Source organism: Tetrao urogallus, assembly GCF_951394365.1.
Source record: "Tetrao urogallus genome assembly, chromosome: 15".
NCBI classification, from domain to species: domain Eukaryota; kingdom Metazoa; phylum Chordata; class Aves; order Galliformes; family Phasianidae; genus Tetrao; species Tetrao urogallus.
In genome coordinates this window covers 11,017,408-11,030,408 of record NC_136828.1, presented here as the reverse complement: position 1 = coordinate 11,030,408, position 13,001 = coordinate 11,017,408, and the positions used below count along the sequence as shown (strand labels likewise).

Here is a 13,001-nt window from a genome sequence, read left to right as displayed (position 1 = left end):
GGATAAATCAGAAGCTGTGTGAGCAGTGGGTGGTGAAGCTGGAAGCCCTGGTCAGATTCTGAATGTTTTCTTTACAAGAAAAAGAAAAAAAAAAAAGGCAGTTGGAGTCTCCCTCCATTCTGTGATTGCATTCACACCAAGTCATGTGGGAAAGCTGCAGTGGGACGAGGACCAGGATACTGCAGTGCTGGGACAGAAGCAGAACTGGCTCTGTTACGAGCAGCCTTACCCCTGTCGCCTGGATTCAGCACTTAATTTAAGGAATTGTGAAGGGGGAGAAAGCCATGCCTGCATTTCAGTTCCTGGTGTTGCCTGTACGAGCTCCAGCAAGACGTTTGGGGTTTTCTTTTGTAAGACTGATATCAAAAGTACTTTTTTTTGTGACTTGTTTTCACAGTCAGTGCTTTTTAAAAAGCAAGGTGTGTGTGTATCCCAAGTGAAAGAGCTGCATTTGGGGCAGCAGTTGGGAAGTCCATCATCTCACCAGGCCGCGTTGCAGCTCTGCATCCCAGCAGTGCTGACAGCACAACCAGCACCTGAGGAGCAGAGCCTGCATTTCTGCATCAAATGGGATACAGTGGGTTGTGTTGTTTTTCAAATACGGAGCCATAATTTTTTTTTTTAACTGATTTGAGATCTGAATGTGATTTCTAATGTACCAAGAACAGTAATATTTTAAAGCTATAACAAAGTTTTAAATTTCTACGATTTTTTTTTCATTTATTTCAAGTGTTCTGTTACCTTAATTTGATGTATGTGGATGGGGAGTGTTGCTTCTCCTCTTAGCATTTGTTTCTATAACCAGAAATAAAATTATATATGAAAGAGAAGATGCCCTGAAATCGCTTGCTGCTTTCCAGTGACAGACCTGCACGCTCCCTGGGTGACACTGAGGGGGCTTAAAACCAGGCTGAGCCTCCCCCCCACCCTGGCAGCTGATCCCTCTGGATGCAGCACTGTCTCAGCAAGTTGTGGCTGGCGTCAGATGAGATGCAGAACTTTGTGCTCGCACAGAGCCGATGATTTTTGACAGCGCTGTTCCACTCTGACTGACCAAGAAGGTGTTTTTTCCTGTGGTAAACTTGGTTGGGTAAGTATTTTTGCCTTTTTTTTTTTTCCTTTTCATATGGAAGAAGATAGGAGATTTGGACGCTCTGTTTCAGAGTCTACAGGTAGCTGTGCATGTGTTTGAGACCCCTAATGCCCCCTGTGAGGGTTACCAGGCTCTTCTCAAGCTTTAGTTTTCATTCCATCAAGGAGTGAAACAAAATGTCATTTTGAGAGGTGAGCTACAGCAGAAGCTTTGCCTGTGACTTACAATCACTGTTTCGTGGATGTGTATGGTGACAGAAATTACTTCTGTATTCACTGTACCCAAGTTACACAATTACTTTTGGCATTCCTCGTCCTCATAAAGGAGCTAGAATTTAAATTCTTGATTTATTTTGACTAATTCTGAGCTCCAAAATTGAATAGGAGTATTTTCGAAACCACAGCTGGCACAAAGTTATCTACATTCGATTAATGCTTCCACGTTTAAAATATTATTTAAAAAAATTAAAAAAAATAATAATTTTTAAAAAAAGTGTGTTGTTCAGCACAGACGTTCATCCAGAGCCTTTTTTTTGGCTGTTTATGGTTGTGGAGGCATCCCTGTATCCCTGTGCCCACCAGGCATGCAGCCAGAGGAGAAGGCATGGGAGAAAACCAGAGCTCTGCTGCTCCTCTCCGCCCTGCTCCCTGCACTGGCCGTGCTGTTGACAGCTGGGCTCAGGGATGCTGCTGCCTCTGAGGGTAAAAGGGAGCCGGTGCTGCGGTGGCTAATTGCCAAGGCACGCTGCTAATGAGTGCTAAGGAGTCCATCAGGCAGAGGGCTGCGCGGAGCCACAGGGCTGTCAGCATCAGGGGAGGATGTGTCAGAGAGCTGCAGCCCCTGCTGCTGAGCAGCTGTTCCGAACGTCCTTTGCTCTATGCGGGCCGCTGAGGTTCCCGAACCTGCGCTGGTATCACGCGGCGGAGCCCGGCGCTGCTTCGCTCCCTGGTGCCGAATAACAACGTTGTAACCGCCAACTAATTAACAAAGCGGAATTGGCCTGCGCTCCTCCTCCCAGCGCTCAGACACCCGCTCTGTGACAGCGCTTTCTTCCGCACCAACCACGGCTGTGCTCCCCCCCTCGGAACGTCCCTAGGGCGGAACCTTCGCGCAGGGCCGCCGCGTGCCCCGGGCCCGGCGCTGCGGACCGCTCTGCTCAGGGGGAGCGCGTTGGCGACGGACCGGGAGGGGGGCAGCGTGCAGGGAGCGCAGGCGGGATGGGCACGGCGGCGGCCGAGAGCTTCCTGAAGCAAGCCAGGTAACGGGACGCGGGGCGGCTCGGGGTGTGCGAGGGCCGGGTCCTCTCGTCCTTACGTCCTCTCGTCCCTCGCAGGGAGGTGCAGGAGGACGAGCTGAGCAGGTTCGCCGCCCGCGTTGCTGCCCAGCTGCAGGGCCCGGAGCCGGGCGCCGAGGCCGCGGACTGCCTGCAGCGGCTGCACCTCGTCCTGGCCGCCAGCAAGAGCCCCCGTCGGTGAGTGCCAGCTGTGTGAAGGCAAAGCGTGCGTTGTTTGAGCCGAGAAGGTGGGAGGGGAGGGCTGGAGCTTTGAGGGAGCGCTCCTTTTTGTAAACAGTGCGTTCGGCGTAAGAGTTAAAGCCCTGTTTGTGCCATTTTCCCCTTGCAGAGGGCCACCGTCCCTTCTCAGCGAGTGTAGCGGGCGCCGTGTCACAAACCGTGCGAAGGGACGGAATTCGGATGATAATTAAGGCATTAATCAGGGTCGCTGTGAAGCGAGATGATGCCAGCGGCACAGACGTGCAGGCTGTAGGCACGCAGCTCCGCTCCTAACGCTTTGCTGACCCCGCAGGCTGGATGCTCAACTCGTGGAGCTGCTGCAGGCCGTGCTGTGCTCACCCAAGTGCCCCGAGCAGATCCAGCTGCTGTGCGCTGCCCTCCTGAGAGAGATGGCACCCTGCGATGGGCTGCGCCTCTCCTGCCATAGGATCCATGACACAAAGCTGCTGAGCTTGGTCTCCTCCGTCCTGCTGGCCCAGGTGAGCTGCCTCACAAGGCGGGTGTCCCCTTGTTAATATGGATTTGTTTTCTGATTCTTCTCTGTGTTTGTTGAGCTCATGGGGAGTGAAAATCAGCTGGTGATATGCAGGAGAAAACAGTTATTTCCCTGTCCGTTCAGGGAATGTTATTAGTCTGTTTTGTGTAGGAAAAACTGGGAACTTCTTTAATACAAATTTGGATACTGATTCAAAGACCTGGATTCTCCACGGAGAAGGAAACATGAGAACTCGCTTTTTTGTGTTCCATCCACGTTGATTGCTCTCTGAGAAATAAACTGGAAACCTCACCTTGCTTTTTTCCTTCTCCCTTTGCTTCTCTTGCCTGCTAAAGATAAAGCATTTTTCTTAATCCATCTGAAGTTTTTCACTTTGAGTCTCACTGTATGCTCAGCAATGTCTCCTATATTTTTGTTTTGCACACTTACAGGATACAAACGTACCTTGTGTTTTAATTTTTCTTAGATTCTAACTAAAACTAGAAAGAGGTTTTCCTAATTCTTGACACTACTAAAACATGCTGCATTTTAGCTGTTTCAGAATCACTTCTAATGGCTAAAAATGGAGCAGTGAGTGGCAGCCCCTGCCATGAACACAGCCCTGCTTAGGCAGAACCTTTAAAAATATGGTCTGTATTTGTTGCTGTTTTGGATGGAAATTGTCTTTCTTCTCTCTGCCTACCTGCCTGTCCCCCTTGGCTCTGTAAAACTGATGTTCTTCTGATAAAGCTTTTGGCTTACCAGAAGGCACAGCCTCTGGGGTTGCATTAGGAGCTGGAAACCTGCCATTGATTTTAGTCCAGCCAGATTTTCCTCTGAGTAGCAGGAGGAAACACATCAGTAATGCACATAAGCAGCACCATTGTTTGCAGTAGGCAGCAGCGACGTATCTGTGGGACAGGATGAGGGTCTCTCTCCTTTTTCCTTCACCGTAAGGATCCCCAAACTTTAAGCTTCCTTTTTAACAGGGTCTTTCTTTCCTTTGGTCAGTTTGCCCCCATCTGTTTGCTAGAGGAGCACAGAAAGTAACCAGTCGTGGGTGAGGTTCTAATATGACGTTTCTCATTGGAAACTTGCCTGTTGTTTCCTAATTGCTTCCAGCTATCAGGTACAAAGCTGACATTAGATGGAGACTGTTAGAAATTAATATTTGTTCCCCACCTTCAACAAACAGCTGTCCAGGACCCCAAGCAGCAGAGAAGGTTTAGTTCTTGTTGGCATGATAATGCTCATGTGGAAGGAAAGTCTCTCCAAAGGCTGCGTCCACCTGTTATTGTTAAAAAGAAAAGATTTTGGACAGAAGGGTTTCTTGGCATCTCAGAACCACAGCTGTAACGGCTTTATTTTCCTCACTGTGAGGATATGGACTAAGCAGAGAGTCCTCTAACATGTTGCAACGCTCCATTTTCTGTTCATAAATTTCTATTTAGCAGCTAGAAAGCTGACCGCAAGGGGAGCGGTTAATGCTTGTACTCACTGCTCTGGAATTGATGGATCAAAGTAGTGTTTAATTTGAGGGCAGCCGCTGCAGCTTTTGATTCCCAGCTCAGGTGATGTTTGTCCACAAACGTGTTGCTCCATCAGAGAACTTTCCCCTCCTGAGATCTATGAATTCACATTGCTGAAGAACTCTGTTAGACATGGTAAAATAGCCTGTGCTGTCAGTTGTTTCTATCCTTGACACTGGAATCGATGCCTGGTGGAGGAGTTTTGTGTGGTATTGGTCTGTAGTGCTGTTAAGAGATTATCTGCCTGGCTTTACCTCTGCTTTATTTTGAAGGGAGAGGAGAAGGCTGCAGTGTCTGCTGTGGGACAGCGTGTTGTGAAGGCCCTGGAAGGAAGATTGCCTGAGGGTCAGAGCTCTCGGTATCTTCTTCCCATCCTTTCAAATGTCGTCAGTCTGTCACCAGAAGCTCTAACTGAAGGTAAGTGTGTAGGAGACCTGGGATTACCATCTGGCTTTGATCTGCATAGTGATCAGAGAGGTCCTTGAAGACTTTGGATGGGAGAAGGACTTGGAAAGTGCTCTTAAAAGTGACATCTCTACCACAAGGAAAGTGAGCTTGGGAGAGGTACATTGTGCCACTTAAAGAACAGATTGGGCCATCAGCTGCTTGGGTTCCTTTCAGGGGACAGAGTTCTGTACAGATTTGTATCAAATTAACACATCCCTTAGCTTTGGTATGGGTCTCTAGATGCAGTGGAATGTGAAACTGCAGATATTCTGAAGAGTATTGGGCAAAGAGAAATAGAAAGACAGCTGAAGAGCAGTAGAGGTGTGCTGCAGAGACTGCTTCTCTGATCTAGCTGTGAGCTTGTGATTTTCTTTGTACAGAGCAGATCAATGTGGTCAGCAAGAAGATGGCTGACTGGCTGAGGTATGCAAGTACTCAGCAAGGAGTCGCTCAGCCCTCTGGAGGCTTCTTCTCCAATCCCAGAACCAGACAGGTCAGTGTTGAATTGCTGTGGTTATCTCACAGGGGTGTTTGCTTGTCAGCAGCCTGCTGTTATAATCAACTTCTGATAAATCTGGAAGTGCTGCTCTCTTTGGTCACTTTCTTGGGGAATATGTAGACAAAAGGCATAAGAAATCAAAGTAAGGGTATTTGTAGCTTCAAAATTTAGGAGTCCTGCTGTAGAGAAGGAACTTATGAAATAGTTTTTGGGTGAGAATCATTAGTTGGCCACATACCTTGGAGTAAAAGCCTTGTGAGTGGGAGGGAAGAGCTAGAGGTATTTTGGGTGGGGAGGAGGATGCAGTGCTGCTGGCTTCTCTGGCTGTAGAAGACTGCCCCACTGCAGTGCACAGTGCATGTGAACAAGGACTGCTGGTCTCCACGAGCTCAGGGGAGTTTTCCTTGCCCTCTCACCTCACCTGTCTTTGGGGGCCTTACCTGCTGCATCTTTCCTCCCAGCCTGGCCCTGTCACAGAGGTGGATGGTGCCATTGCCACAGACTTCTTCACGGTGCTCTCGCTGGGTCAGCACTACACAGAGGATCAGTGGCTCAACATGCAAACCTTCTCCATGCTGCAGAAATGGCTGCTGTGCTATGGGGGCAAGGAGATGAACACACCGAATTCAGGTTTGAATCAAAGGGCTGCAGACAAGGGTGGGTTTGCACCCCCCAAGAGGTAGATGTGTTCTGACTTCATGAGGTGGCTGTGCCAGAAATCCAGCAAGAGGCCGGAGGGTGGGCAAGAATTTAGAGCTCTTGGACTAAGACAAAACCTCCTGGCTGATGCTTTCTGACACTTTTGCAAGGATTTATTCATTCAGTGTTCCCTGGTTTCAGGCAAAATGCCACGTGTCCCTGAGGAAGAGGATGTAGGTTGTGGGAGATGGCATTTCCTTAGTATTCCTGTGTGACTGCCTTCTTCCCAGCCTTCTTTACTTTGCAGTGTGCCTGGGGACAGACCCCTCCCCCTCTGTTGCTCAGCAGCAAGTGGGCTGCAATGCCTGTGATGCGAGCTGATACGTGATAACCCTTATTCTCTAGGTGACAAATCAGAAATGGACAGGTCTGTTATGTCTGTGGTCTCGACTTCATCCACGTCGAGTCGCCTGCTTCCCCCAAGGGAGCGTCTGCGGGAGAAAGCTTTTGAGTACTGCCAGCGGCTGATGGAGCAGAGCAATCGCCGTGAGTCCTGCCATGAGCCCTCCTTGTAGTGTTCTTGAAAATGCTTCTGCTTTGCTGCTTCTTTGGGCTGAGGTCTCACTCCCTGGCATCCACAATGAGGCTGGAGGCATAGGACTGGCTGCAGTGCCAGTGTTTGTCTTGTACTCCTTAAGCCTGCCTCCTGACTTTGATTTGTAGGGATGCTGTGGAGTGTGATTCTTACTAGCCTGGAATTTGGATCAGTATGCGTTCCCACCTGTCCTGAAATCTGGACTAGTGCTCATACTGACAGCCTAACATTCCTGTTTGGACTCCAGATTTAACTTAGACATATTTCTCTGGCAGAGGCCCTGAAGAAAGCTGATGGAGACCTGCAGAAAGCTGTAAGTACACGGGGATGGGGCTGAAGCTCTCAGTGCTGTGACTTCCTCCCACTGTGATCTGGCTCTCTGCCCTTCTGCAGTGTCTCATTGAGGCAGTGACAATCATGGACATCATCTGCAAACAGGACTCCTCCTATGTGTACCGTGCAGCATCCTTCCTGAAGATCTTGCATGGCAGGATCAGCGGGGATGCCACTTATGCCAGGGCACTGCTGCCCATTGCCCAGTTCTTCCTAAATCATGGTAAGTCATCCTCCACAAATCAGTCTGGCATACTCACAGCACAGCTTTTGTCCTGGCAGTTTGCTGGCTGCTGGAGGTTATAATTCAGCTTTGGCTGTACTCCAGGATTCATGATCCCACTCCTGGAGAGTCAGAAGCTGGGCTGTCCTGTGTTTTGTAGAAAAACACACCCAGATTTAGTTCTTGCGTATCCTTGGAGCCCCTGTTGACAGGACTGCTGGGTGAGCTGTGCTCAGGAATGTGCTGTATCCTCCCAGGCGAGATGGCTGCTGCGGACTCTGATGCAATCTACAAGCACTTATTCACTGATATCCCAGCTCAGCTCTTCCACAACTCATCTCTGGCTTTTGAATTTGTCCTGTTCTGCAAAGACAACAGCCGGCTCTTCACTGAGACCTCCAGCATATTCAGGCAGAGTTTCCCAAATCTCTTCAAGGTACATCTTGCCAGAGCAGCGCAGGAGACAGCCTGCTGTGCTTCTTTTCTATGCCTCCAAATCCTTGCTTTCAGCACACCCCACAGCCCACCATTATACTTCTGTGGCAGGGCACAGGCAAGAGGGATGGGTAAGGAAGACTTAGAAAATAGTGAGTTTGAGGTGGAAAGAGGGTTCTGGGTGTGATTAGCTCTACCAGGAGAGGGGAGTGTGGGTTGGTATTACATCAGTGCGTAGCGCAGGGTGCACAGTTAGGACACAGCAGTTTGGCTTTGGGAAACTTGAAACATTTCAACTTGCTCACCATTAAATCAGCTTCTAAGTGGGTGTGTTGAGCCACCAGCAGCCTCCCCGGTTCTTGGCTGAACTCTTAGTCTTTGTTTCTGCTTTTCAGAAGTGACTTTCCGTTCCTGATCCCTTTTGGTCACAGTGTGAGAATTGTCTTGGCCATGTGGTGGAACCCTGGGGATAGTGCAGCAGTCTGTACTGCTTTCTTACAGTTTCTGGCATGGAACAGCCCGCCCCTTATTGCTGAGTTTGTGGATATTCTTCCATTTCTGCTGGATGCAGGAACAGCCATTGAGATTTTCCATTTGTTGCTTGACCTGCCCTGTCTGACAGCAGCTCTGGATGTGCAGATGAGGTAATGCTAACTGCCCTTCCTCTCACTTGCTTATCAGGGTTTTGATGTTGACTACACGCTTCCCTGAGCTTCAGCTGCCCTCTGGCTGCTGCTGTCGGAGTGAGAGGTTGCAGTCAGGTTAGCACAAAGCTGCACAGACATCAGCCCAGTTTTCCTGGTAATGTGATGTGCACAGAAAGAGAGCTGTTACACCTCACTACTGGACTGTCTTTGAAGCTCAGAGCTGTTGTCATTTCATCACCTGCATACAGATCCAAACTGTTGCCTTGTGCTGGAGTGTCTGCCATCAGCCACTGCCTCCACAGAGACATGGACTAGTGGGTCGTCCCTCCCTTCCCTGCTCTTGCTCCCCTTTGCTGGCTGTGTTTTGGAAGCAGACAGAAGTTTTTTCCCAAACTGGGAAAAAGGGGACTGGAAGAGTGTCCAGGGAGATGGGAAAGCATTGGAGCTGGCTGTACTCACTGCTGTACTTCTGCTCTTCCTTTTGTTCTCTGACATTAGCAGCTCTTTTTGGAGCGCTCAGAAAAGGAAGCCATCCTAGATACAAGAAGTTGGTTGAGGTCTGTTTCTCACCACTTCAGACATTCTGGTTCTCTGGCTTCCAGGGCACTTGGGTTAGACTAAGTTAATGTCCCTGTTTCAGCAGCAAATGTGTTACTCCATTGCTCAGGATTCCAGCCGTAGCCTGGCCCATTCTCACAATTCAGCACATTCTGTGTGTCCCTCCTTCTAGGTCTTCCTCTCTCCCATCTGCTGAGAGGGCTGCCTGTGATCCTGCTGTGAAGCCAGCTGCCTGCCTGGAGGCCTTTCGCAATCCCCTCTACAGGAGTGCATTCCAGTACCTTCTCCGTGTCGAATCTGTTTCTGAAGACTTCCAGGAGAGGTAGGAAGTTGCTTTAGGAGACTGCCATGAGGGTTTGATTCGGCCTGCCACGTCTGGGAGGCAGCACTGGGATTGCTAGGAAAGGCATAGCTGCGTTCATCTGGGCTGAGGTGGGCTTGACCTTCCCTCCCTGCATGAGTTCTGCCAAGTTCTCTAAAGCTCTGTGGGCTATAGGGAAGGGAAGACAAGGGAGTGGTTGGGAGCACACTTTTATCAGTAGCTTCTTTACTGCCTGCAGGCTGATTCCACTCCGACAGTTGCTGGGATCCCTGGCCAGCAGCCCAAGGGTCATGCAGTGTGCAGACACTGTCCCTGTCTTGCTGGAGCTCTTTTTCAGTGTGGTGGCTGAGGTAAGTGCTTTTTGGGCAGTTTGACTTCCACACGTCCTGCGGGGATTTCTTGTTAGGTGAAGAACAATCACAGCAAGGAGTGTTAACACAGTGCAACTTCAGCAGAAGGGTATATGAAGTGAGAGAATGGGGTGGTCCAGTACTGGCAGAGAGCTGCACTGAGCTGCCCGCTTCATCCAAAGAAGGAAGAGAGCTCTGTGGTGCAGTATCAGGGTTCACAGTTGTTTTCCAGGCAGCTGTGAGCGAGTGCAGAACGAGTGCCTGGTACCAGCTTTATGCACTGCTCTGCTGCTGTACCAGGCAGTCTCTGTGCTGGCATAGTCCTCTCTGGCTGATCAATTTGAGTTTTGGTTGCTGGAAGTCACCAGTGTTGCTGAAGCAGAGGTTGTTTCTCAGTTTGCAGATGCATCTCTGATAAACCAGCTGGTGGTGCTGGTGCTGCAGAGAAGCGACCAGCTCTACGAGATCCCAGCATTTAAAGATGACGTGCATAGGTGAGACAGAACAGAAGGCCTGGCCAAGCTCTCAGCCCTTCTGCTGCCTGCAGCCTGGCTTCCCAGGACAGCACAGCAGCTGTTGTAGTTGTGACCTTCCCGAGCGTGCAGCTGCTGTGCTAGTAGTTGGATGCTGCCAGCACCTCCTCGGTTTGGTGACAAGTGCCTTGGCTGTGGTCTGAGCTCTCTCCATCTCTCCTGCAGGGTGCTGAGCTCACAGCTGGTGATGCTCTGCAAGCTGCGCCCTGCGCTCGTTGTGGAACTGTCCAAAGAGCTGCTGGAGTTCTCAGGAACCGTCAGCAGCATCCAGAACAAGGAGCCCATCTTCACCCACGTGGTAAGCGGGGCCTGCCTGCTTCTGCCAAGTGTGTCCCGGCTGCAGTGCCATCTGTTGGTCAGCTTCTCTTTCCTCCTTTATCCTGTCTTAGCATGACATCATCTGATTTGCTATTGCCTAAACTGCGATAAGATCCCCTTTCCTTCTGGTTGCCCTGAGTACATCTGCCTTTGTTTCAGGTCTGGGCTATTGGAGAGTACATGTCTGTGTCCTATGACAAGCGCTGCACTGTGGAACAGATCAACCGCTTCTTTGAGGCTCTGGAGGCTGTGCTGTTTGAAGTCACCCAGGTCCGACCGCAAGCCAGTGTCCCCAGCTGTGCACCCCGTGCCATTGCTGTCCTTATGACTGCCTTGACCAAGCTGGCAGCTCGCAGCCAGGACTTGATCCCCAGGTAAGGACTGATGGCAGACAAGGGCAAAATGGCAGAAACTTGCAGATCTGGTGGATCCAAACACAGATGTTTGCAGTGTTAGATGATGATACTTGGCAACTGATGGAACCTGGAAGTGAAAGAGAACAGAGGAAGCAAACTGTAGGGAGGCAGCTTGAGGAAGTGGGCTTCATCTGCTGACAGACTCTCTGTGCATAAGGGCAAAGGACAATTGGCGTCTGGTGTTTGCTTGCAACAGTCTTCTGTGGTCCACATGATTGCATAGTGACCCTGCCGGGTGCGAGGCTCTACCAGCTGAAGTTTGTGTCGTTCTCTCCTGCAGGGTGTCCTTGTTCCTGTCCAAGATGAGGACGTTTGTGCAGAGCCCTGCTGTCACCTCTGTGTACTGCGAGGAGGACCGTGAGGAGATCCTTACCCGGGCAACCGAGCTCATGAACCTCCTAAAAATGCCAAGTGTGGCTCAGTTTGTGTTCACAGCATCTGTGGATGTGGCCCGCACACGGTTTCAGAAGGAAGTGTATGACACCCTGCCTTCTGCTCTGAGGATAGTGACCAGTCTCCTAGAGCCAGCTCCTGGCTTTGTGCCGGGGTGAGGGTGTGGGGTTTGTGGGAGGCTCCAGCTTCTACTGTAACTGATCTGACACAGCCAGCACTCAAGGCTGAGTGCTCTGAACTGGAAACGAGGAACAAATGATTGTGAACGAAACAGAAAACAGGAATAAGTAGAGCTGAGGCTGCTCTTTGGATTGCAGCCTGTTTTTGTGCATCTCTCTGGTAGCATCTGTTGCTTTTTCTACCTCCTATTCCTGTCCTACCTCTTCCGGGCCAGTATGGATTGAAAATAAGTGGGTTTGTGTGAATGAGTGAGTGAGTGCCTGCATTACCACCCTGCCAGCCCATCACATCCCTTTGTTGACATGCATCCTCTTCCCTCCTTTCCCCTGACTGCACCCTGGCTACACACGTGATTCCCGTCACCTCTGCTTGCCAAGCAAAGTCCTTTCTGAGGCAGAGAAAGCAGAAGTGGCTCCATTAAATCTGTTGTGAGCCTTCACTGCTCTTTTGTCTTACTTTCACAGCAAACACATTGAGATCTGAGGGACATTTACCAGACAGAAGCTTAGAGAGATTGATCAATCCAGTTTATTGTTGACACCAAGAGCATTTCTCATCTGCCTCCTGTCAAGCAGGTGCCATGCTGTGCTCTTTATCTGCACAAGAAGTTTATTATACATATCTGAGCTGTACAGTATTAACAAACAGAAAAGTAAATACATCCCACTCCTCCCAGGAAAAGCAAGCCCTCATGCACACCAGTAAATACTAGGGTTTGTTTACAATTTGTTTCAATATTTCACTGCACTGTAACACAAAGCTCTGGGGCCGTACAGTGCCTCCAGGTGTGCTTAGGGAGTCAGGCCCCAGAGAGAGCAAAGGATTTTGCTCTGGTATGACTGAATTGGCCAGAGTGCAGCTCCAATTCAGGCTAGTGTACACCAGGCCACCACGAAGCCCTGGTTCCTGGGCAGAGAGAAGGAAGGAGTGCATGCAATTTTACCAGGGGCTCTGAGCAGCCCCTTTCCTGCTCTACAGAGCTCAGGAACCAGCTCAACTCCTGAGTCAAAGTCAAGTGAATCACCAGCGTCACCAGGAGCCCTGAGCCTCTGCTCACCCAGTGGAGCTGAGTCAGTGGCTGAGTGACACACTGCTTCCAGTCCCTGCTGGAGGCTGGTTGGTATGATCATGGCCCAGCACAAAAGCAAGGCACTAACTGTCTCAGTAAAGGTTCTTTGTCCGTCTTGCCTGAGAGAAGTCAGGCCAGGCTGCACTCAAATCTGGTGTGTGAAGTGTTTCTCCTGCACAGGTTATTCTGACATCTCTCTCCTGCCAACTGCAAGACTGAGCCCAGAAAGCAAACTGTAGCAATGAAATATCTGAGGTTTAATTAAGGCCAACCCTGTTAAGCATCCCCTTTTTAGCATCACAATCCTCGGAGAGCTGTTGTTGTGAGATGCAATGGTAATATCTGATTTGCTGCCGGAGCTTAGATCATGCTGCTGTAAGTTCAGGGCTTGATGCAGGGCTTCATGGCAGACTGTTTTAATAGGGTTCAGCTAA

General features: G+C 50.0%; 1 protein-coding gene across 1 annotated transcript; it reads left to right on the top strand.

Annotated features, from left to right (window-relative positions):
- Nucleotides 1–2,310: 2,310 nt before the first annotated feature.
- On the top strand, nucleotides 2,311–11,476 carry AP5Z1 (adaptor related protein complex 5 subunit zeta 1; the record flags this gene model as incomplete). Its single annotated transcript, XM_079543148.1, has 17 exons — nucleotides 2,311–2,351; nucleotides 2,427–2,564; nucleotides 2,899–3,085; nucleotides 4,883–5,027; nucleotides 5,438–5,550; nucleotides 6,018–6,186; nucleotides 6,601–6,741; nucleotides 7,066–7,103; nucleotides 7,184–7,346; nucleotides 7,604–7,782; nucleotides 8,283–8,425; nucleotides 9,159–9,308; nucleotides 9,547–9,658; nucleotides 10,055–10,152; nucleotides 10,357–10,489; nucleotides 10,669–10,883; nucleotides 11,206–11,476. 17 exons carry the CDS (start codon nucleotides 2,311–2,313, stop codon nucleotides 11,474–11,476), a joined length of 2,436 nt encoding a protein of 811 aa, XP_079399274.1.
- Between the last annotated feature and the right edge of the window lie 1,525 nt (nucleotides 11,477–13,001).